Below are 21402 nucleotides of genomic sequence, written 5' to 3'. Positions count from 1 at the left end.
TATACAACGGCTATCCTGTATTCTGATTGGCTGTATTTCCTTTGCCTGTATAGCATGGTATAAAACGGAATATCGAGTGGGAAAATCGTTTATTTTTGTTTGCAACTGGAATCAACGCGATCTGGTATATTTGGGCGAAACATTAACGGGATGCGGGACCCTCATATTCCCCCAGTGGGGCCTCTAGATTTTTTTTTTGTTGTTAACACTTCTCTACTGCATAGTCATTTATCCAGTGGATAGTGTTACTCTTTGAACAACTGGCTCTTAAGCTTGTCAAGCAGATTAACATTTTCGGAACAAAATATAAACGACGGTAACTCAAATATTTTTAATTAAGAAATCAGAATGTGTTAAATAATTGGTACGATTCTATTCACTCCAGTCTGGGGAACTACCGGATATCCTCCTCGAACTACCCACAAGTTTCCAATTCTCCTTGTCCAACCAAAATAACACGAAGCAATATCTGTACACGCCAAATTGCTTGCACTTTTTACGGGTGGACAATTTAACTTTTGAGGGGTGGGGTGGGGAAGGAGGGAAGGGGTGGAGGATTTTGAAAAAAAAAAACCCTGCAAGCATACTTAGACCAAAAATTCAAATTCATGCACACAACTGTTGCACCCCCCCCCCCAACCCCCCAAGAAAAGAAATCAACAACAACATTCATGCACATTCAGTGAGCAAAAAACACAAAACGTTACGCGAAGAAAAAATTTCAACTCGTCCCGGGAAAAAATTTTGTAGTGTATCAAAGTGTTAACAAAAATTCGCACCTGTACCAAATCACCCACTCCCCCCTCAAAAGTCAAATGGACAACCCTTCATTAAGGAAGCCAGGCTGTCTAATTACAGTAGTTCCCTGACTGGAGTATTGAATTGAATACGATGTGAAGACGTTTAGAGTCTTTTGCAGACCAGGAAAAACACAAAATCACGTGCAAACATGTTGCAAACATGCTATACATGCGAAAAAAGCCAAGCCATTCTCTTTTTCTGGCTTTCTTCAGCTGTGATCTCTTTATATTTTGTTTATGTATAGATATATATATGTATATTTATATTATATATTACTAATGTAATAAAAAATCTACTGAAGCACCCTTTGAGGTGCAAGGAACTTTCAGTTCTACCGAAAATTTGTTCAATACAGATATCTCGTTATTCACAAAGGAAAAAAAAACTGCTGAAACTACAGTTCCAGAGCAACAAAAGACGGACTTTATTTCTTTCTCAGTCAATGTAAGAGATGGGAAATTGCGGGATAAAAACTCACCCGCCGCTGTGTTCATTTATACTATCGTTTCCTTGCCCTGTGTCACTGACGATTCAGGGCCACAATTCTGTGGCGAGTCTACCAATTCACAGTTAAGATACCTTTTTCCCTTGTGTTTAGGAATATTGTGTACGTGCCTTCTTCGCCTATGTTTACTTCTCTCTCTCCTTTGTTCACTGTGTCTGCTGCCCTGCAGAGCTATTAGCGCTTCGCCTTTGTGTGTAGTTCCTCTTCCTAAACGATGATGGGAGTTTCTTGTGTTGAAGTAACTATCTGTACTGGAAGGCTTGTGCGGTTCATCAGCTGGCACTCGCATGTTAGGAGGAGGTCTAATAACCTCAAATGAATTTACATAGATGGAGCTTTCCCCCAAAGATCTACTCCGTGTACGGAGAGATAGGATGGTGGTCCCTCTGGCGGGAGAGCCAGAGGTTGTCCTAACAGGACGGGTATTCACTATGTCTCTTGTTGCTACCTCTTGTATTAATCCAAGTGACGATGTTCTCTTCCTCGAACCTGTGGAAGCTTTAACCAGTTCAGACAATTCGGCTTGTATTCTGGACGTAGAGCACGTTGGGCGATGTACTTTTAAAGGAATGGCTCTACTTATAACCATGCTGTGATCATGTGAGTCAGTGATATCTGTTTGGAGGCGTTCTCGAGCAGAAGAGACTCTGTCATTAGAGTTAGACGACAAGTCAGATGAACCACTGGCTGAGAGAAGGTCTATACTGCCCACAGCAGAGTTAGAATGGGCGTCCCATGAAGGACTGTCACTTTCCAGGTACATACCCCCACTAGGGGTACCACAGGTGGTGGACGGAGGGGCTTGCAATTCAAGATCTTGATCATGATTTTCAGCCTGCAAGTGAACCTCAGTATCTTGACAAGCAGTAAAATGAGTTTGACTGTTTGAAGACTCAGGAGAAGACAAAGAGTATTGAGACTCTGTCATGGATGGGTTCTGTGATGAGTAAGGGGGAGGCAAGTCTGTGGGATCAAACACCGGTGGTGGCACTATACACGATGATATGCCATAATCCTGAAAGTTTTCAACTGAGTGATATACTGGAGGTGCGTATGGTGGCAGTATGGTCAGGTCTGTGGGATATGGTGCCCACGTGTAGCACTCTTGGTTTCCAGGATGCGACCTTCTGGAGCTATGGCGGCCACAAAGCCCCTAAAAAGAGGGAAAGAAAGGAACGAATCCATAGATGCAGCATAAGCTCTCAAAGATAAGCCCCAGCACTTGAAATAAGCACCCGAATCCCAGACCCCTTTCCGTCCAATAGTAATAAACTTCCGCCACATATGAGCATCAAGGTCATAGCCCTGCATTTAGATTAAAGTCTTAAGAAAGACATTTTTTTAGTTATAGGCTCTATTCGGTAGACATTTTTTTGCATTTAAACGGGAAATATTGTTTTCTTTCATGTCCTTATGAGAAGGAAGTTTCACCGGCATGCAGCATTCTAATAATAAGGCGGCTAAAAGTTTTCTCAAAAGATCTATTTAATACAAATGCTATGAAACACAAAAATTCTTTCCACAACAAAAACAGCCATGCAACAAGCTCTTACCCAGACAAACAGCCCTATGAACATGATTTAGGATTTTTGTTTTTGTTTTTGGTTGTTACACTATCTTTACATGAACCCAGGGCTTATATTTGTACAAAAGGCTTGTTTGGGTTATCGTAGGATAGGTTTATACCAGCTGTCTTAATATTTAACTTCAGCTGATCTATTTTTTGCAGTTAGTTATTACTATTATTATCATTATTATTATTATTATTATTGTCACATTCAAAATTGTAGGTACTTACAAACATATTTCATAATAATATGTAATACAAATATGTATACATGTAATACAAATATAGTCAAATTAAAGGGAGTTTTGTTTTTCTTATCTTTGTGCACATTGCCCCTCTCAGAAACTTAGGACCCACTCTAAACAATGCATAGGTAAGACTTTGCACTTTTGAACTAGACTAAGAAACTAGTACCTGATTTCTGCTTGTTTCACATGCAACTGCAGTACATCCTAGTATAGTTGCAATAAAACACAGCAAGCTTCCAAATATGGTTAGAACGCAAAGCCCATACATTAAACCAGTGAGCAAGCCTGTTACGATACTACAGTCCTCCACGTCTTCAAACTCTATTACACCCACACTCTGCCTACATGCCATAATTGAGTCACAGCATTTGCAGGTCTGTCCAGAGATGCCTTTTTCACACATAACAAGTGACTTCAACAGCTCTCCAGCATCTCCTGTCAGAATTGTGCCAATCATCTGCAGGACCACGCATACTGCTGAGAAGAACGTGAACAAGCTCATCTGCAACAACAACAAAGTCACCAATTACAAAACTCATGGGCAAAGTTCAATTCATGTCACACTTAAAATGAACAATAACTGAAGGTGGTTAACTACAACGAGGGGTGTAAGGTGGTCCATTTGACTTTTGAGGGGTGTGGATGATTCGGTACAGCCAGCACCCCCTCCCCCCACCCCCTCAAAAGTCAAATGGTCCATCCCCAATTTTTTATTTGTGTCAACATAATATGGGGTTCATGGAATATTTCAACTCCACTTGAATGGGTCTTAGGAGAACATTGAAGATCCAGAGAGAGAGACATAACAACAGCCACAAGAATAGGAGAATTGTATTTAAAATGGAAAGCCCTCTGTTGTATTACTCTGAAAGCCCAGGGGGGTACTCCCAGAAAAATTGGGTGGGGTGTGGTGTGTGGCCTGCTTCCCAAAACTCTTACCCTATTTAAGACCAAAATCTGCAATTTTCCCTGGTCTTTTTATGACCTGACCAAAAATTTGATACCCTATTTAAAACTAAGGAGGCACAGTTGCTTCATGGTTAGTGCACTTGTCTCCAGATCAAGTGGTCCAGTTCAAGCCCTGGCTGGGGACATTGAGTTGTGTTCTTGGGCAAGACACTTAACTCTCACAGTGCCTCTCTCCACCCAGGTGTATAAATGGGTACTGGCAAGCTTAATCAATGCTTCAGGGTTATCCTGTGATGGACTAGCATCCCATCCAGGGGGGAGTAGAAATACTCCTAGTCGCTTCATGCTACAGAAACTGGCATAAGCTTCGGCCTGATGGGCCACTTGGCTCGTATGCAGACTTTTTTAAGACCTGACCATTATATCAATACCATTTTACCATTATATCAATACCGTTTTAGACCTGCCCGATAATTAGTTCCCTAGTTCAGACTGATGTTAAAGGCATATTTGTGAAGGGCTTTTAATGATCATGGTCTTATCTATAATGATGCAAAACGTAGCTTCATCTAAAAAAAACATACCCAATTCAAGGCTAGAGAGTAAAAACCATGCCCTATTTGTGACCAAAATGGCCCAAATAGATACCCTATTTCTGACCAAAATGGCACCCTGAGGAACAATGCTTCTCATAGTACTGACATCACTTTTCACAATAGGACAGGTTTTTGATAGCCAGCTAACAGAGGGCCTTAAAATCTTGCAACGCATTCATGCCTGAAAGATTTCAAGGGAAAAACTGGAAAAGGGAAACAGGCTTTAAAGCTTGGAATTTGTCCCCATTCAAAGGCCAACAAATTCGCAAAAGAGACTGAGTGAGAAAGAACAAGGAGAATAACAAACAAATTGGGAAAACCAGAAAACCTAAACTGGTTTTGCAGGGTTGCCACCCACCAGAACAAAAAAAAATCTCAGACTTTTCCCTGACTTTTCACTGACTGTGAAGCAATTTTCACTGACCCTGCAGAATGACTATTCTGGCCATGAACCAACAAAAATAAGGATGGCTCAGATAGTTTTTGAAACAAATTACCTTGTCTAAACACAAATTAACACCTAATAAAATAATTTGCGGCAACCTTAAGATAAAATTCCCTGACTTTTCACTGACTTTGAATGGAGATTTAGAAACTCCCTGACCTGATACAAAACTCCCTGACTTTTCCCTGACCTTGAGTACAATCTAATTTTCCCAAGTTCTTAGGCCTTCCGAAATTTCACTGATGTTGAGGTTTGTCTTTTCAACGACCAACTAACAAAACCAATGCATTTGCTCTTTAAGAGAAAACTTGTAGAGCTAGGACTACGTTGACCAAAGTTTATTGCATGAGTGAGATATAAGGCATACAATGAAATGGTTCACATGTGCTGAATGTTCAACCCTGTATAGGCTTCTCAAAAATTTTTTCTTTGTGCACATGCCCCAACAAAAACAGAACAACTGACTCAACATGGAGGGAAATGTTAGTTCTCAATTAAGATTAGTGTTTTGAGGGTTCAGCTTCAATCTGCCAAGATAACAGCCAGAAAATAGCTATCTGTAGTATTTAGTCACTTGTAGGGTCAATGTTTGATGGAAAAGCAAAATAACACTCCAAACCAGTTGATGTTCAAACCAATGTTTTTGAAAATAAGACGGAGCAACTTCTCTGAGGTTTTCACTCAAGGTTATTCATTTTCACAAGGTAATACCATTTAGTGGAGTCTTGACAACATAGTCTTCAATACCATTTTCAAGTAGTTTTAGTTTTGCTGTATTTTGACACCCTGAAACTTCACCTGCAGTTTTCTCAAAAACAGTCCCATAAATTACTAAGACAACTGTCTTGACGTTGTATATATTCCAATAATATCAATGTAAAATGGGGTATGATGTCATTATGCTGCTATGGTTACTCAGATCTTAGCGAAATGTCTCTCATTTGATACTTTCATCTTTCCTACTACACCGTCCAGTAATATTCAATTTTCTGTTGGATTATGGTGGTGCTCTAGTCACTCAAGTTGAACACTGTTCCACTTAAAAAAATCTAGTCCACTAGTGGTACCAGAACTGACTGAAGTCTCCACTGGTGCCAGCAGTATAACATTGCAGGTTGCAGTCATTGCAGTAGGAAATACTGCAGAGGAGCTTACTGACTAATAAATCTTTTAAGCTTAATGAGCCAGTTAAAATTGGCATAGTCCAACGAAAAGTGTAGCTACCTGAACCAGTGCAGTTAAAAATAGATGATCTTGCCATAAATACATGGTTTCCCTCAAGAAACTTGGTTTACTAGCAAGGTTAAGCACATGCCTCTGAATCCAAAGGTAGTCCTACCTTGGGAGAATGTGAAATTTGTTGAACTTAGCCTTTGACACCTTTTATGGTGATTGATTCGGAGCGAGACTGTCCGGGGGTCTGTTGAGTCTGGCATTGGTAGGTCTTCAGAGAGAGGTAGTGTGGATCAGGGAGGCCAATCTCCCCGTCAGTTGCTGACAGCGCTGGGGAGGAATGTCCCCACGTCAGCATGTCAGAGTGTTGCATATTTTAAGCTGAGAAAGGTGAATGTTGTTGGATTTTTTGTGAGGGAAGACTGAATCATTGCTTGGTGCTTCCACATTGCTGTTGCTACAGGGCCAGTAGGGGAAAACGTGATACAACAGTCATTCTAAGTCACACGTGAACGACCATTCTGAAAGTTAAATGAACATGAGGAGTTTTGTTTTCCATATCTGGCCATTGCCTTTTGTTTTTCCGAATTCAAAGTGGGAACTGCAGAGGTAATACTGTTCATTACTATTTTTGTTTTCTAAAGTCCAGGAAACTGCTTCAAAACCTCGATCGATATTCAAAACTTACTTGAAAGCGTACAACCAATCACCAAGGTTTGAGGACTCTGTACTCGCTGATCTTCCATTGTGAGGACACCTAAACATTGATTTGTATTTTTCCTGTCTATTTTAAATCTCAAAGCAGTAATTTCTCCATGTTAGCCTTTGAAGTTTGTAGACGTGCCATTATTATTACCTACCACTCTAAAACCCAATTTCTCCATTTAGAAAACACATTTCTTAACGTAATTCTGGTGGTAAGGACCTCAGTTTATTATTTTAAAATTCTTAATTTAAGAAATAAATTCGTGAAGTAAGTAAAATTTCTCAATTTAAGAAATTGCTTATAATAAGAACAAATATATAAATTTCTTGTTTTCAAAATCGTTTTTTCTTACTTTGAGACAGCATGGCTTAATTTTGATATTAAGAATTTTTTTCCTTATTTTGATGACCTTGTTGAAGAACTTAATTCTTAACACAAATATTTAAATTAAGATCTCAGTTCTTAATTTAAGAATACAACTACTTAAATTAAGGATACTAGTTTCTAATTTTAAAAATCCTGATTTTAGAGTGTACCAGTTCCCAGCGGCCAAGAAAAAGTTTACGTGAGGTCGAGGCCATTTGTGCCACACAGCCAGCCAGCCAGCCAGTCCAAGATGGCATCCAAACCCTGAAATCATCTGGCATTGTGGAAAATAAACCCACCTAAACCCGCTGGAATGACCCAATTAGTATGCGTTCCCCTTTTGTCGAATGCAACAAATATTTCAATTACACCTCTGACTTTCGTGACCCCCGTCACACCACTGAAACTTGTGCCTGGATTGGAAGATTTTGATCACAGGTTCAAGACACTGTTCATGTGTGACATAGAATGACTATAAGTTCAAATCCAAATTTGTCTGGGAAAAGACTAATATTTGATTTAGATGAATTGTGTGCAACTTCAGTAAGACAGCATAGTAGAATGCCACAGGCTAAAACTTGGCGGTCACCAGGTCACAATAGTGTAGCGGCTAACATCATTTTTTTGGCAAAATTGTTCACTTAGTGATACAAGCATGAAATTGGACAGAAATGTTCTAAATTAAGTATTCTTTCATTCTGATCGATTAGCCACGTCAAATTCGGCGGTATAACACTTTTTTTTTAACAATTTACAAAATAAGGGGTTTATATCTCAACATGGCCGCCACTGACTTTAGGTATGGCGTTAATTCACAGCCTTATGCGGCAGAAGTTGATGATTTTGCAGTACAAAAGTTCATTGTCGAGCGAAAGAAACTTTAAAAAAATACTATAGCTGAGTAGACCTGGCAACTAACATAGGAAAGACTGCTGGTGAAAATGTTCGCAGGCTATCAAGAGTCGCAGAAGGAGCGCCATCATCATGGTCAGTGGAGCATGCCTGTAAGTATTTAAGAATTTTGTACTTAGGTGATTACGATAATAAATGTTCGTCTTAATCCTCATATATTACTTGTGTTCGGGTCGAAAGGTTGACGTATGTTTTCCAGCTTTTTGCACTTTAAACCTTTCAAACGATTCATCTCAAAGAAAGCATTTTGATGATCATGTCTTGCTTGCAAGTTGCCGGTGGAAGTTACATGTTGTATTTTCACTTTCTCTAACTTTTAAAATCCATCAACAGCAATGAAGCAAATTCCGGCTAGTAGTGAAAAAGATGATAAAAGATTCGTACCAAGTGGACAGTAATATCTCAAGTTATAAAACGTTCGGTTTAAATTTACCGCATTCTAGTTAAGTTCGTTCTTAGCTATTTATAGAGAGGCAAAAACTTGGGTATGCGTCACACCAAATGCATTTCAATGGATTCCAAGACTAATTCCATCGAATATTTAATACCTGAGGAGTCAAATGTTTTCTTTTCAATGCATGTTAAATCGATTTTTATGTGGCATCAGTAGTCTAAACAATTTGTCTCAATCTTTTAATAATTTTATATGATTCTGTTGTCTTTTATTAAAATACTAACTATAGTTTTTTAGCAAATGGGCATTGGTAAACCATGAATAGACAAGTAAAGGCTTAAATAAACAATTCAGAAGATTATCTCCGTTTGCTTGCCTTTTTTTGGAAATCGGATGTCTGAGTTATTGTCCGGCGTATAACTAAATAGTTAACCAAGCATGTTAACCTTTTCAGTTTCCACAATAAATCATGACTGCAATTATATTAGCCTACCAAAAACATTAATGTAGCGTTAAATCTATTGCGCTAAAAATATTTCCTCCACAGCCAAACAGCTGGTAATTTTTCTCTGTTCTGTGTAATGCTGGAGAGTATGCTTTCGCATATGCATTCTTGTCGTAGTGGTCTCTAAAAAATAATAACCAATAAAATATAATATATATATATATAACTAAATAATAAATTGCTGTCTAAACTTGAGTTTTACAGGGCTGACATTAAAGAAACACACTTTAATATTTTGTTTGAAATTAATTGACTAGCACATGACCATGGATGCAACGGACAAGTGTAAGTGGAAGACAGACTGGGCTAAGTGCTGTCTTTGTCAACAAGATAAAAAGGAAGCTCTGACTTCACCAATTACAAACCCTACCAAACGAGAAGATGGTTATAGCAACATAAGCTCAAATGTTCCTTTGTTTTACGCCATCAATGACCTACCGATAGTGTTAGATCCAGCTAGATTAGATGAAGGCCAAGGTATTGAGACTACTTTGAGAAAAAACAATGCAAAATATCATCAAAGCTGTAGGCTGCTATTCAGCAATTCAAAGTTACAAAGAGCACAAAAAAGATCTTTTACCAGTGCCAGTTTATCACACGGGGAAGAGAATGTTGGCAGAAAACGAAGGAGAACTTTAGATCTTAAAGCTTCGGTATGCTTCTTGTGTGAAAAACAAGATCAAGAATCATCTTTGCGAAAAGCCATGACGATGGAGCTTAATGACAGGCTAAACCGATGTGCGAGGATACTGAACGATGAAAAACTGCTCGCAAAACTTAGTGTAGGAGATGCAGTGGCACTTGAGTTAAAGTATCACCCCGCCTGCCTCGCAGCATTATACAACAAAGAGCGATCGCATTTAAATAGGCAACGTAACGAGGAGAGTACAGAGCTGGCAACCAGGAAAGAAGCATATCCAACCGCTTTCTCCGAACTAGTTACCTATATCATTGAGACGAACAACAGTAGTTCAGAAGCTGTCATATTTAGGCTGGCGGATCTGATATCACTCTACAAGGAACAACTTGAACAATTAGGTGTTCCTTCACCAGATGTGAATGCTACTAGGTTGAAAGAACAATTGCTGTCACATGTTCCCCAGCTAGAAGCTCACCGTCCAGGACGAGATGTACTGCTAGCTTTCCGGAATGATGTCGGTTCGATCCTGACAGAGTCTGCAACATACAGCGAGGCTGTTCACTTGGCTAAAGCTGCTGCCGTCTTACGAAGGGAGATGCTCGCTCACAAATCGAAATTTGACTTCACATTGAGCGATGATTGCCTTGAGAAAGCCATTCCACCATCACTTCTGGAGTTCGTGTGCATGATCGAGCACGGGGCAGATATCAAATCACAGCTAAAATGTGGCGCATCTAAATCGGACTTACCCTAGCACAGCTTTTACAGTATAACTGCTCTGACAAATACAAAGAAGGAGTCAAAGTTCACAGACATTCTAAAGATCGTGAGACGCCTTTTGCTGTGTATGTTGGCCTGTCAGTTTTTGCAAAAACCAGAAAAAGGAAACTCGTAGATATGCTTTTTGAGAACGGGATTAGCATTTCATACGACAGAGTTTTGCAAATTTCTGCTCAACTGGGAGAAGCTGTGATAACCCAATATTTTGAGGATGGGGTCGTTTGTCCACCAAGTCTGAGAAAAGGGTTGTTCACTACATCTGCGTTAGACAACATCGACCATAACCCTACTGCCACCACAGCTACAACTTCCTTTCCTGGCACCAGTGTTTCAATTTTCCAACATCCCAACTTTGACAATGCTGGTGAGGAGCGTTCTTCGCTTAAAGTACAAGGAGAAAGCAAGGTTAAGAAGGTACCTGAGCTTCCAGAAGCATTCACAAATGTTGCCCCTGCTTACATTGTCACGAAACCCACACCACCAACAACGCCAGTTCTGGTCCTACCAGCCCCGGCATCATTCAAAATACAGTTAAAGCAGGAGTTTACATGGCTGGAGGTAGTGGACCTTACTGAGAAAGTGGATAATAACATTTCAGTAACATGGTCAGCCCACCATGCAACGCAGAAGAGGGGCCAGCCATTCAAAGTGAGCATCACATCTTTGCTGCCCCTCCTTCGAGATGAGGCGCATTCTATTGCCACAATTAAACACGTACTCGAAAAGATCAAAGAAACAGTGAGGTTTCTGAATCCAGGACAGACACCTGTCGTTGCTGCTGACCAGCCGCTTTATTCCCTTGCTAAGCAAATTCAGTGGCAGTGGCCAGAGTACGGAGAGGACAAGGTTGTAATGATGTTTGGAGGTCTTCACATAGAAATGGCTGCCCTGAAATCGATAGGTTCTTTACTTCAAGACAGTGGTTGGACAAGTGCTCTTGTTGAGGCAGGAGTTGCCTCATCTGGTACTGCAGAATCTTATCTGTCAGCCTCAAGTGTTACCAGAACTCGTCAAGCACATCAGATCACAGCATGTTGTCTATACAAGCAGAGGAAAGCTGCATATAACAGCTATAGCAGAGATGCATCTCAAAGTTCACAAGGTGTTCTTGATTTCGAAGAGTGGTGTAAGAAACGAAGACTCGAAAGTCCACAGTTTGCATTTTGGGATCTTGTTTTAGCTCAAGAGCTAACCACTCTAACACTGATCCGTTCATTCAGAGAAGCTGACTTCTGCCTGTATCGTGAGGCGCTGGCGGAACTTTTGCCCTATTTCTTTGCAAACAACAATGTGAATTATGCACGGTGGCTTTCAATTCACCTCAGAGATATGATGACCATCGATCAACAACATCCAGAAGTAGCAAGAGAGTTCTTCAAAGGAAATTTTGTCGTGCACAAATCTTGCAAAGAATTCTCGTCAATTGCAATCGACCAAGCCCACAAACAAAACAATGCTGTCATCAAGGATGATGGAGGAGCGATAGGCTTGACAGAGGACCCAACAGCACTCCGGAGGTGGATGATAGCTGGACCAGAGGTGAGCCGCCTAGTCGCTCACTACGAAGAGGTTGCTGGAACTAAAGATGCAACAATCAGTAGCAAGCATCACGAACAAGGCGGAAGTGCTCAAATAACATTCTTTGAGAAAGTGGAAAAGCTATTCACCGTATTTAAAGAACTGGGCAATCCTTTTGAAGAAGAGTCCGTGGACCTCCTCGTATTAGACACAAAGGACATTGCCGATCCAGCTAATTCAAGACTTGTCGCTACTCACCATAGCAGAGGCAAAGATCAGTTCCAATCCTTTATTGAAGGACTGAAGAAAGAAGAGCAGACCTTGTTTTATCAACCAATCAAAAAGAACAAGATCACTTTCTTCAAGCAAGAGGAAATTTCCAGTGCCGCCAGCTCCAAGGAGAAGACACTGAAAGAGGACTGTCACCTATTTTCCCAACTCTTCATTTCATGTCAAAGCAGACAGTGTGATTTGCATGAATTCTTCCAGCATGAAAACCAGTCAGCTCCAGCTTCCCTCAGTGACAGTGGAAAGCTTCACACATGCCAGAAATCGCAATTGGTTGAGATACTTGAGTCTACGACTTTGATGCCAAACACAGAACCAGAGGCAGATGCAATCATCATAGATGGATCAGCTCTTGTCAACTCACAACCCCCACGTACGTCCAAGACATTTGATGACTATGCAAATGAGGACATCCTACCAAGAGTTAGATCATATTCTACCAAGTACCAAAGAGTTGACATTGTTTTTGATGTGTATAAGGAGTCCAGCCTGAAAGTAGAGGCATGATCCAAAAGGGGCAAAGGGATACGAAGAAGGGTAACACCAACCAGCAAGACCCCCCAAAATTGGAAAAGCTTCCTGAGAGATGACAACAACAAGACTGAACTTTTCCATTTTCTTGCCAACCGGTTGGCCGAAGCAGACATGCTGTGCTTGGTCACTGTGACAAAAGAAGAAGACGTCTGTTGCAATCGTGTAATTGCATTAGAAGATTTAGCACCATGTACGCACGAAGAGGCAGACTCACGTATTTTTGTGCACGCACGACATGCGGCAATGGACGGTAGTAAGGCTTTAATGATTAAGGCAAACGACACGGATGTGGTAGTTATTGCCATATCTGTCATGAAATCCTTAAACGAGCTTGGTCTTGAAAAAATGTGGATTGCGTTTGGCCAAGGAGGAAATTTTCGATGGATTCCAGTGCACGAAGTGGTTAACACAATCGGTCCAGAGAAAGCCAGTGCACTCCCATTCTTTCACGCATTCACTGGATGCGACACTGTGTCTGCTTTCCGTGGCAAAGGAAAGAAGTCTGCATGGCAAACATGGAATGTCTGTAAAGAGATCTCGACCACCTTCACCAAACTCAGTCAGTGTGTGACAGCTATTGACAATGCTGATCTCCAGAGTCTAGAGAAGTTTGTTGTGGTCATGTACGACAGGTCCAGTGCAGATACAAGTGTGAATGATGCAAGACTGAATCTCTTCGCTCGCAAACAGAGGCCGTATGATGCAATACCACCTACTCAGTCTGCCCTCAAGCTACACTCAAAGCGTGCTGCCTACCAAGGAGGAATTATCTGGGGTCAAGCCACTCTCCCTCGACCTGTCACAAAAAGTCCAGCTGACTGGGGATGGAGTAGGCAAGGCGACACGTGGAAGATACATTGGACTGACATTCCATCAGTTGCTGCAAGTTGTCAAGAACTAACCAGATGTGACTGCAGGAAAGACTGTTGTGGCAGGTGCAAATGTCTTCGTTCTGGGCTGAACTGTTCAGCTTTGTGTAGCTGTTCGTGTGAAAAGTAGCTCCACCTGGTCATCGACTATAGTAGGCATACAATGTTAATTGTATAGCAGCACTATTTGACGCTGTTACGAAATCAAAAGCTTGTTTAAAAAACCGTTTTTGAATTAACCAGCTAGAAACTGCTGGGTGTAATGAATTGCCGTCTTGAATACCAGAATTCGGTTGAAGTAGGCACGTAATGTAACTTGTGTATTTGAAACGTATACGTGATCAGAGGTTCTTTAAAAAAAGAATCGTTTGGGAATTACCCAGCCAAGAAACTGCTGAGCGTACTGAATTACCGTACTGAATACCGGATAGGCACATGATGTAACCTGTATATAACAGTACTATGAGATCAGCGCCTGTTAAAGAAAGAATTCTTTAGAATTGTTTGGCCATTTTCAGAAACTGAAAGATGTATGGAATAATCAGTTGTAGTTAAAGGATGCTAGCAGCAAAAAGTTGTAATCAGGGAGTAATAAACTGCTCAAATGTTGCTTCAAACTTAAGGTGAGTTGGAAGTAAAGATATTACTTAAAATGGCCGCCATTCTGATCACATCGCACCCATTTTTTGCCTTTTTGAAAAAAACTCTTGTAAATGCAAATTTCGAGTGGCTAATTGACTAGAATGAAAGAGCAGACAATTTAGAATGTTCCTGCCAAATTTCATGCTTGTATCACCAAGTGAACAATTGAAGCTGTTAGCCGCTACACTACAAGTGACGACTTACAACTTCCCATGGTGACAAAACATTGAGGTTTCATTGTCCCATTCTTCCACACTTCTAGCCACCACTGAATCTCTCTACACCTTTTATAACATCTAGTCAGCCTACTTGCAGTGTCTTTCATGTCAGCTCTCAGTAGGTCTGGGCCTTCTTCAATACATTCTTAACCTCTTGTACTCAACATCTTCCTAAATCGATTATCTCAATCTCTTCCAGTTCTTCTATGTTGTCTTCCACTGGGTTTGTTGGGTCATCTCTTTTTTAATATTTCACTCATCAACTTCTGCAGTCTTTCTCTGCAGTCTTTCTCGTGTTTAAATTTTACGCACCACTTCTTGGTCTTTCACGCCTACCTCTTGTCTCCTCCCTTTCCCAGTTATGGTTATGCTGTATAGTTCCTTGTTTCTACCATTCTCAGTATGACACAATAAAATCTCTTTTAACTGCCTCCAGAAACCAAACAAAGGGAATCACACCATTTCATTTCACTAGGGTCTTTCAGAAATATTGCATTTAAAACATGCTTCATACATGAGGACAGATGTAAATTATACTGTCAAATGGGGCAAAGATAAAAATCTCAATCCCTCAATCCCTACCAGAAGACTATTGGCAAGCTAGCTCCTTTACTACTTTCATGTGACATGTATACTCCATACAGTGAAAACTGGCAATGCTGAAGGTGTTACATTCATGAATTTCCGGGCATTGTCTGCAGCATGTTAGATGCATCTTACAACACAGCCCAAAGAAAATACACATGCAGATTGGTTTAAAAAGGTGTCTCAATCACTTGATAGAACCACAGAACTAGCCATAATGATGGTGCGAGCAAACATAATTTCCATTTTGATGATAAAGTAAACAAGTTGTTTCCTTTTCTTCATCAAGCAATATTCCAAAAGAAATAAGAAACACATCCTCCATGCAGAGTACTCCGTAAGCTCCGGCGACCAGCAAAATTTGCTGTCTAGTCGTCCTTGGTGCGCCGGCTACTCAAAGTAAATAAATTATGAATGATTTTTATTTTTAACAATGTGAGCCCATCTGTCAATTAAATTAAGCGTATGCAATATGTCTAATTTTCTTCTTAACAAATGTGTAGCGATTAAAAAAATACAACTCTTATAGCTGTAAGATAAGAGAAATCTGAAATCATTCGGGCCGCGAGAATTGCCACCAAAAACGTGATGTGGGCACCGAGCTGTGAAGAAGCACTGAAATATTTGACTTCCAGGTAAAGCTTGTTTTTTTCTGCTGAAAATGAAGCGAAAACCCAGCAATCGCTGTTCAGCGTCTGGGACAGATTGAAAAGAAATTATCAAGATGGCACAAACAAAGATAAGTTGTTTTCTTTCAAAAATATACAATTAAAATTAGTTCTTTTATCTCCAGTGAATATGCGTGTAATTTAATTAGTTCTTTAAACACAACAACATGCAACCCAGCGCTTGGCTCGCACATGGAGGATTTTCGAGAGCAAATAACTGCAACGTACTTGAAAAAAATTAATAAAAGAAGATTTCCTTCAACAAAAGAAACAAACTTTGCAAGATCTTACACAATCTTCAAACTCGGCAGCAGTGAGATGTTTGTGTAAATATTGAAAGTGAGATATAAAACTGGCGAGCTTGTCAGAGGAAGGAAGTATGAATAAATAAACACACTTTTTCAAGGCTTCATTACAAAGCAAAACATTTGCAAAATATCTCAAGTTTAAGTTTAATAGTATTAATTTTATGACTTTTGAAATCATGAATGAAAAATCCAAAAAGTTGATGATGATCCGCACGCTTAATCAGAAGAAATTCTGAGCTTACATCCATGGGAAACTTCACAGGCTTGTGCTTGCAACAGTTACGAATAACAAGTTTCATCACATTCAATGAATTCCACCTCTAGCACTGTGTTAACACCACTCAAAACTTGTCTTTTAACAAAATAAATGTAAAACCTCAATCTAGTGCTTTTAATGCCAGCAAAACTCTTTTCTTGTTTGGGTTTCTGATCTGTTCTTACACACGATTGACCACAAGATAAGAACATTTTTGACATTTTTGATATTTTTTCATGAATTTGATATGGATGATGATGATTAAACTGTTCAACTAAGCAAAATTCATTATATTTTTCTCAGCGAAAGTTCTTTTCTTCAAGAAAAGAACTTAAAACCATGATTGCTCAAAATATACTGAAATGCACTTTTTAGAACCCCAGTTTCAAAATGCTCCTCCACGTGGCCTCAATAACTTTTTATCGGCATTGTCCACCACCTACTCAAAGTTATTCTCCCTCTACTTCAAGTTTTCAGGAGAACCCTGTCCATGTTTCTGACTTATAGAGATACTTGCAGAAATTTGAGAGGACTCAAAAAAGCTGTGCAAACACTTGCCTGTCACCTCATGTTCCAACAGCGCAAGGTTCTTGTTCTCCCAAACTTCACTTGTGTTTGTATTAAACAATTAAAGTAGTCGCTCTCGATTTCTGTGCGTGATAGTTGATGAAGGGGCATATCATGCACAGAAATCGAGAGCGAATAATCTAATTGTTTTTAGAAGTATAAATCTGCTAGTTGTTGAAAACTTTATCTTCATCCTCTTCACGGACACTTCGAAAACGCCAAGCAGCAGCAGTCATTTTGTTGACAAGGGCACACTGCTATGCTACTAAATATCTATCACAGAATAGTGAGTAGCGTAGAATCAGAGAACAGCATTTGTGATAGAACGCTAGTAGATTTATACTAAAACACAGAAACACCGTGCATGTTTTCTATTTCTTAATTGTACCAATAAAAATATGAATGAGCTGTCTGTGGAAAAGTGTCATTAGCAAATGTTATGAAAATGTAACATGAAGCCAATTTGCCCCTAAGTTTGGAAAAAAGTCATTCTGAATATTGAGCTATTCAGTTGAAGAACTTTTCAAAGATTGATGTAAAAAAATTTCCATTAATAAATTCATTTCTTGATCATTGTGGAATGCTTGACCAGTCTCACTCATATTTTCTGATAATCTCAGACTGGGCTGCACATATAGACTTTTTCATTTGTTATATAGGTATGTTTTTTACACCTTGAGATACTGTGCATAACATAACTGGTCTACAGCAAGAACTAAGGTCGAATATCACATATCTATGACATATCTATTTGCATGTGACGTAGATAGAAGTAAAAAGTTATTTCCTCTATACTTAATATGTTGTGAATCTTTCAAGTTTCGTAACTGGCCAATTCCTGTGCACTGCTAGCAACTTTTTTCCCTTTTTTTAACAACTCTTTCCAATATTCTCTACAACATAACAATGAAACCGTTATCACGTGTGTGACCTACATTAAACCCAAATACCACTCTTAACAATACTGCATTAGACTAACTCTCTCATGGTGTTAAACATTCTTACAAAAATGAACTCTTTCTTTTGGCACAAATACGAGATTTCATAACCTTTTTGTCCCTGTTTTTGAAAATCAAGGCTGTGTACAATTAAAACAGCAATTTTTAAGGGAAATACCACATTTCTCCCTTTTAAATTTACATAAAAAATATACCACAGGATTTAATTGCAAATTCAGCTGTGGATGTCTCAGCTGGATGAATGATGTATCGTCTGGTTTTGAGCAAGTTTTTGCATATTGCACAGACTGTATGACTATGAAAGGGAAAAAAACCCTTTGTTTAAATATGTTGGCTCTAGATTCAACGAGCGTAGGGTTACAATCTTCTTTGAAAAAAAATGACTTCTTTACCAAACGCAAAGAACAGATTTCAGCGGAATAAAAATAAACCTAATTCTCACTGGAGTCGATACGTTAATTTGTCTGGAAAACTAAGGAAACCTGTTAGCGATTTAGAGCTCAGAAAAGTACTTACAGGAAATGTGTCGAAAATTTTCAGCTTTAGTTATCGGGCATTTTTGTCACAGGCTACTAAATCTACAGAGCGTTGACAGACAGTGTCGAAAACAACACAAGTTTCGCTGTCTGCATGCATGAGCAAACATAAATAGGGATGGAAAATAAATGTATTTTGCCTTGAACATCTAGACACGAAACCAGCAAAACTTTCCACCTGATTTTGACGCGAGAATATCCAGCGGATCACTTCGAAAAAGGTAATCCCGGCTCCGATGCAACCGAAAAAAGCGATGTCTGTACGTATATCAAAGTGAAAGCAAATATAGATCCGATCCGACCAGCGCCAAGATGTTACCGCAAGGCGATTTTTTTAACGAAGTTGTTATTGTGCTGAAATCATTGAAAGTCCCCTTTTTAAGATTAGAAGTATTACATTTTAGACAAACTCACCGACATGACAGACGAATGCTTCCAAGCAATTATTCCTACACCTCCGCTGCAAAAAACCTATTAAAGAACACAGAAGCGACAAGTTTGTCAGTTCAAATCACGCCAACGCTCGCGCTGAACCCACAACAGTTCTGAAATTTAGTGAGGTGAAAAGAACTTAAGCCTACCGTGAATCCAGCCCAGTAAGGGCAAGCATTCCGTATTCTATTCGATGAAGTGAAGGCGAAGGCTACAAACGACAACGCAGTTAATGAGACGCCTAAAAGGATTTGAACAACACCAAATCCTAGCGTAGTTCGACGGATTTTCAACATTTGTTGAAATCGTGTATTCTGTGCTCTCATTTCGTGAAAGTGGTAGCTTCGACGGGACGTGGACGGTTTTGGGAAAGCATAGCACGAAACAAACGAAATAATTAATCCAGCCTCGGGCTAGAATGTTCAATAACTTTCGAATATGTCTCCACCATCTTTGTCCCAGACGATTAGCCGGAAGCCTCATTCTGATGTTCCGTCTGGTATGCGAGCTTCTCTCTATGGGGAGGTGGTGGCTGTTTATTGCTACGACGTACAGTCACACAGAAGGTTTTTCTAACTTCGTTTTATCTTTTCGTTTAGAACTCTAGCTAAAATCCTAAACAGTACACAAATGAAGCTAGATCGTAACGCTCCAGTCTAATCATTAACCCAATACTTTAAGAAAAATCACCACCCCACCCTAGTCAGGATTGCGGCGATTTTGCGGTCAAGTTTCAGACAAACGTCAAAGCAGGAAGGTCACAAAAAGAGTTTCCATTTTCAAGGAAAAAAATTTAGTTATCATTGGTGATGTCTCCTGATGTCACTAAGTATGTTACAGAAGTTGCCTAAGATGGAAAATTTTCTCGAGAAATCCAGTGGAACGAGATATTTTACTTTCGTGTGGCCGTCACTTGACGAATATTTATTCTAATGAAGACCCAACTGCGCTAGACTAAACACCAATGAACAAAGAAAGCACTATAAATTATTCATGACCTATACACCGGCCTTTTATTTTTTCACTCGTTTCTTGTCTTGTTTTATTTGCGGTCTGCGAATTCATGATCGTCAAATTATGAGCGCCATCAGAGCACTTCGCTAAGTTTCGGGGAAATATCTGCCAAAAACGAGTCCAAAACGATATTTGGTGAGGAAAACTTGCATTGTCCTGCTTATTAAGACGCCATGTGTGTGTTTTTAGTTCTTTTTCTCTTGCGTGCTAATCATATTCCCCACATCCTGCGCCGTGTTTACCAATATTAAAACAATTTCATTCTAAGTGCGAGCTTTCTGAAAATACTTGGAACATTAAATTACCATGGATGCCTGCATGGGAAACAAGCATTAAACACACGATTGTAGCTAAACGAGAAAATCAGATCAGTTCGAGAGTCTTCGTGTAAGCAAAAGCTAAGAACTGACGACTTTTAAAGTTGAGATCTTTGTTGCTCTGATCTGATATATAATAGACTTCAGAAATCGAAATAATATATGTACCACCCGCAAATTTTACACCACTAGCCGAGGCTGTCTCGCTTCCTGTTATTTCTTGAAAGCAAAATATATCACTGAATTAAAAAGGGATTGAGAATTCCGTCAGCCAAAACTTCTTTTTCAGTTCAATAAAAGTAGAAATCAAGTTGGTTTGACAGAAAGCCCCCCTCCAAGCCCACGCCTAATGAAAGAAAAACCTCTCTAAAATTATATCAAGTAGCTTTTCACTTTCAAGTCACAGGAAGGCGAGACAAGAAAACAAAGTTTACTGCTACCGCTATTTGTTTTCAGTTTAATAAAACAATGAAGGAAAATTTCCGCAGGTGGACGCTGGCACTCTTTGTTGAAATTTCGTGACTCTGGCCTGCTATTGTAGGTTGACGCATGCGCGTGGTACAGTTCGTGGGTTTAGACTAAGTGGTTTACCTAAACTGCACAGCGGGTGATCATGTCGCCAACTGAGTACGGGGCGCTTGCACTCAATTTCTCTTTCAACTACGTTTTGACTGGTATTTTTGAGAGGCTGGCTGTTGAATGAAGAAGCATTTTACGCGGTTCCTGAAAATAACGATTTTGAAAACCATGAAGGCATGGACCATGAAGATGAACAGTGTTAGCTGGCTTCCTTAGGTTATTTCGGTAGCTAAAACGATAGTCTTAACGCTTTTCTTTCCAATGACAAACACGTAACCATCAGGCTTTTTGTCGGAATCCACGTTACTTTGATCTTTTAGTTTTTACCCCATCACCTCCATCCAAAAAAGGATAATTTAGACTACTTTATCCTGTTAAAAGGTAGACGGCAGTTTAGACTCCGTGGAAAGAAAATTTCTTTTGAATTCCTTATTCCCGCTCACATACACTCTGGAGAGGGCAGAATGGGCACCAGTTCTCATAGGTTGTACCAGGCGTTCGGTCAGTTGGGAAGCAGTGCGAAAACGGCGGGAAGAACAAGGTAGGTAGGGGGAATACCTGGTAA

At 39.8% G+C, this 21402-nt stretch overlaps 1 protein-coding gene across 1 annotated transcript; it reads right to left on the bottom strand.

Annotated features, from left to right (window-relative positions):
• Positions 1–1180: 1180 nt before the first annotated feature.
• On the bottom strand, positions 1181–19635 carry LOC145479352 (uncharacterized). The gene is made up of 4 exons (XM_081457689.1): positions 19077–19635; positions 18910–18966; positions 3288–3623; positions 1181–2459 (listed from the first exon to the last, which is right to left on the bottom strand). Exons 1-4 carry the CDS (start codon positions 19251–19253, stop codon positions 1296–1298), a joined length of 1734 nt encoding a protein of 577 aa, XP_081313815.1. The 5' UTR covers positions 19254–19635; the 3' UTR covers positions 1181–1295.
• Between the last annotated feature and the right edge of the window lie 1767 nt (positions 19636–21402).

Source organism: Orbicella franksi, chromosome 2 (genome assembly GCF_964199315.1).
Source record: "Orbicella franksi chromosome 2, jaOrbFran1.1, whole genome shotgun sequence".
NCBI lineage: Eukaryota > Metazoa > Cnidaria > Anthozoa > Scleractinia > Merulinidae > Orbicella > Orbicella franksi.
The sequence above is the reverse complement of the archived record's forward strand: the minus strand, read 5'-3'. Positions and strand labels throughout refer to the sequence as shown.

Excerpts from the sequence above, each read along its gene's own strand:
- LOC145479352 (XM_081457689.1), bottom strand. The coding sequence starts at position 19,253 with ATGAGAGCACAGAATACACGATTTCAACAAATGTTGAAAATCCGTCGA. Across the intron at positions 3,624-18,909 it reads AGCATTCGTCTGTCATGTCG|ATGAGCTTGTTCACGTTCTT; the intron begins GTGAGTTTGTCT and ends TTGTTGTTGCAG. Across the intron at positions 2,460-3,287 it reads GTGAAACAAGCAGAAATCAG|GGGCTTTGTGGCCGCCATAG; the intron begins GTACTAGTTTCT and ends CCCTCTTTTTAG.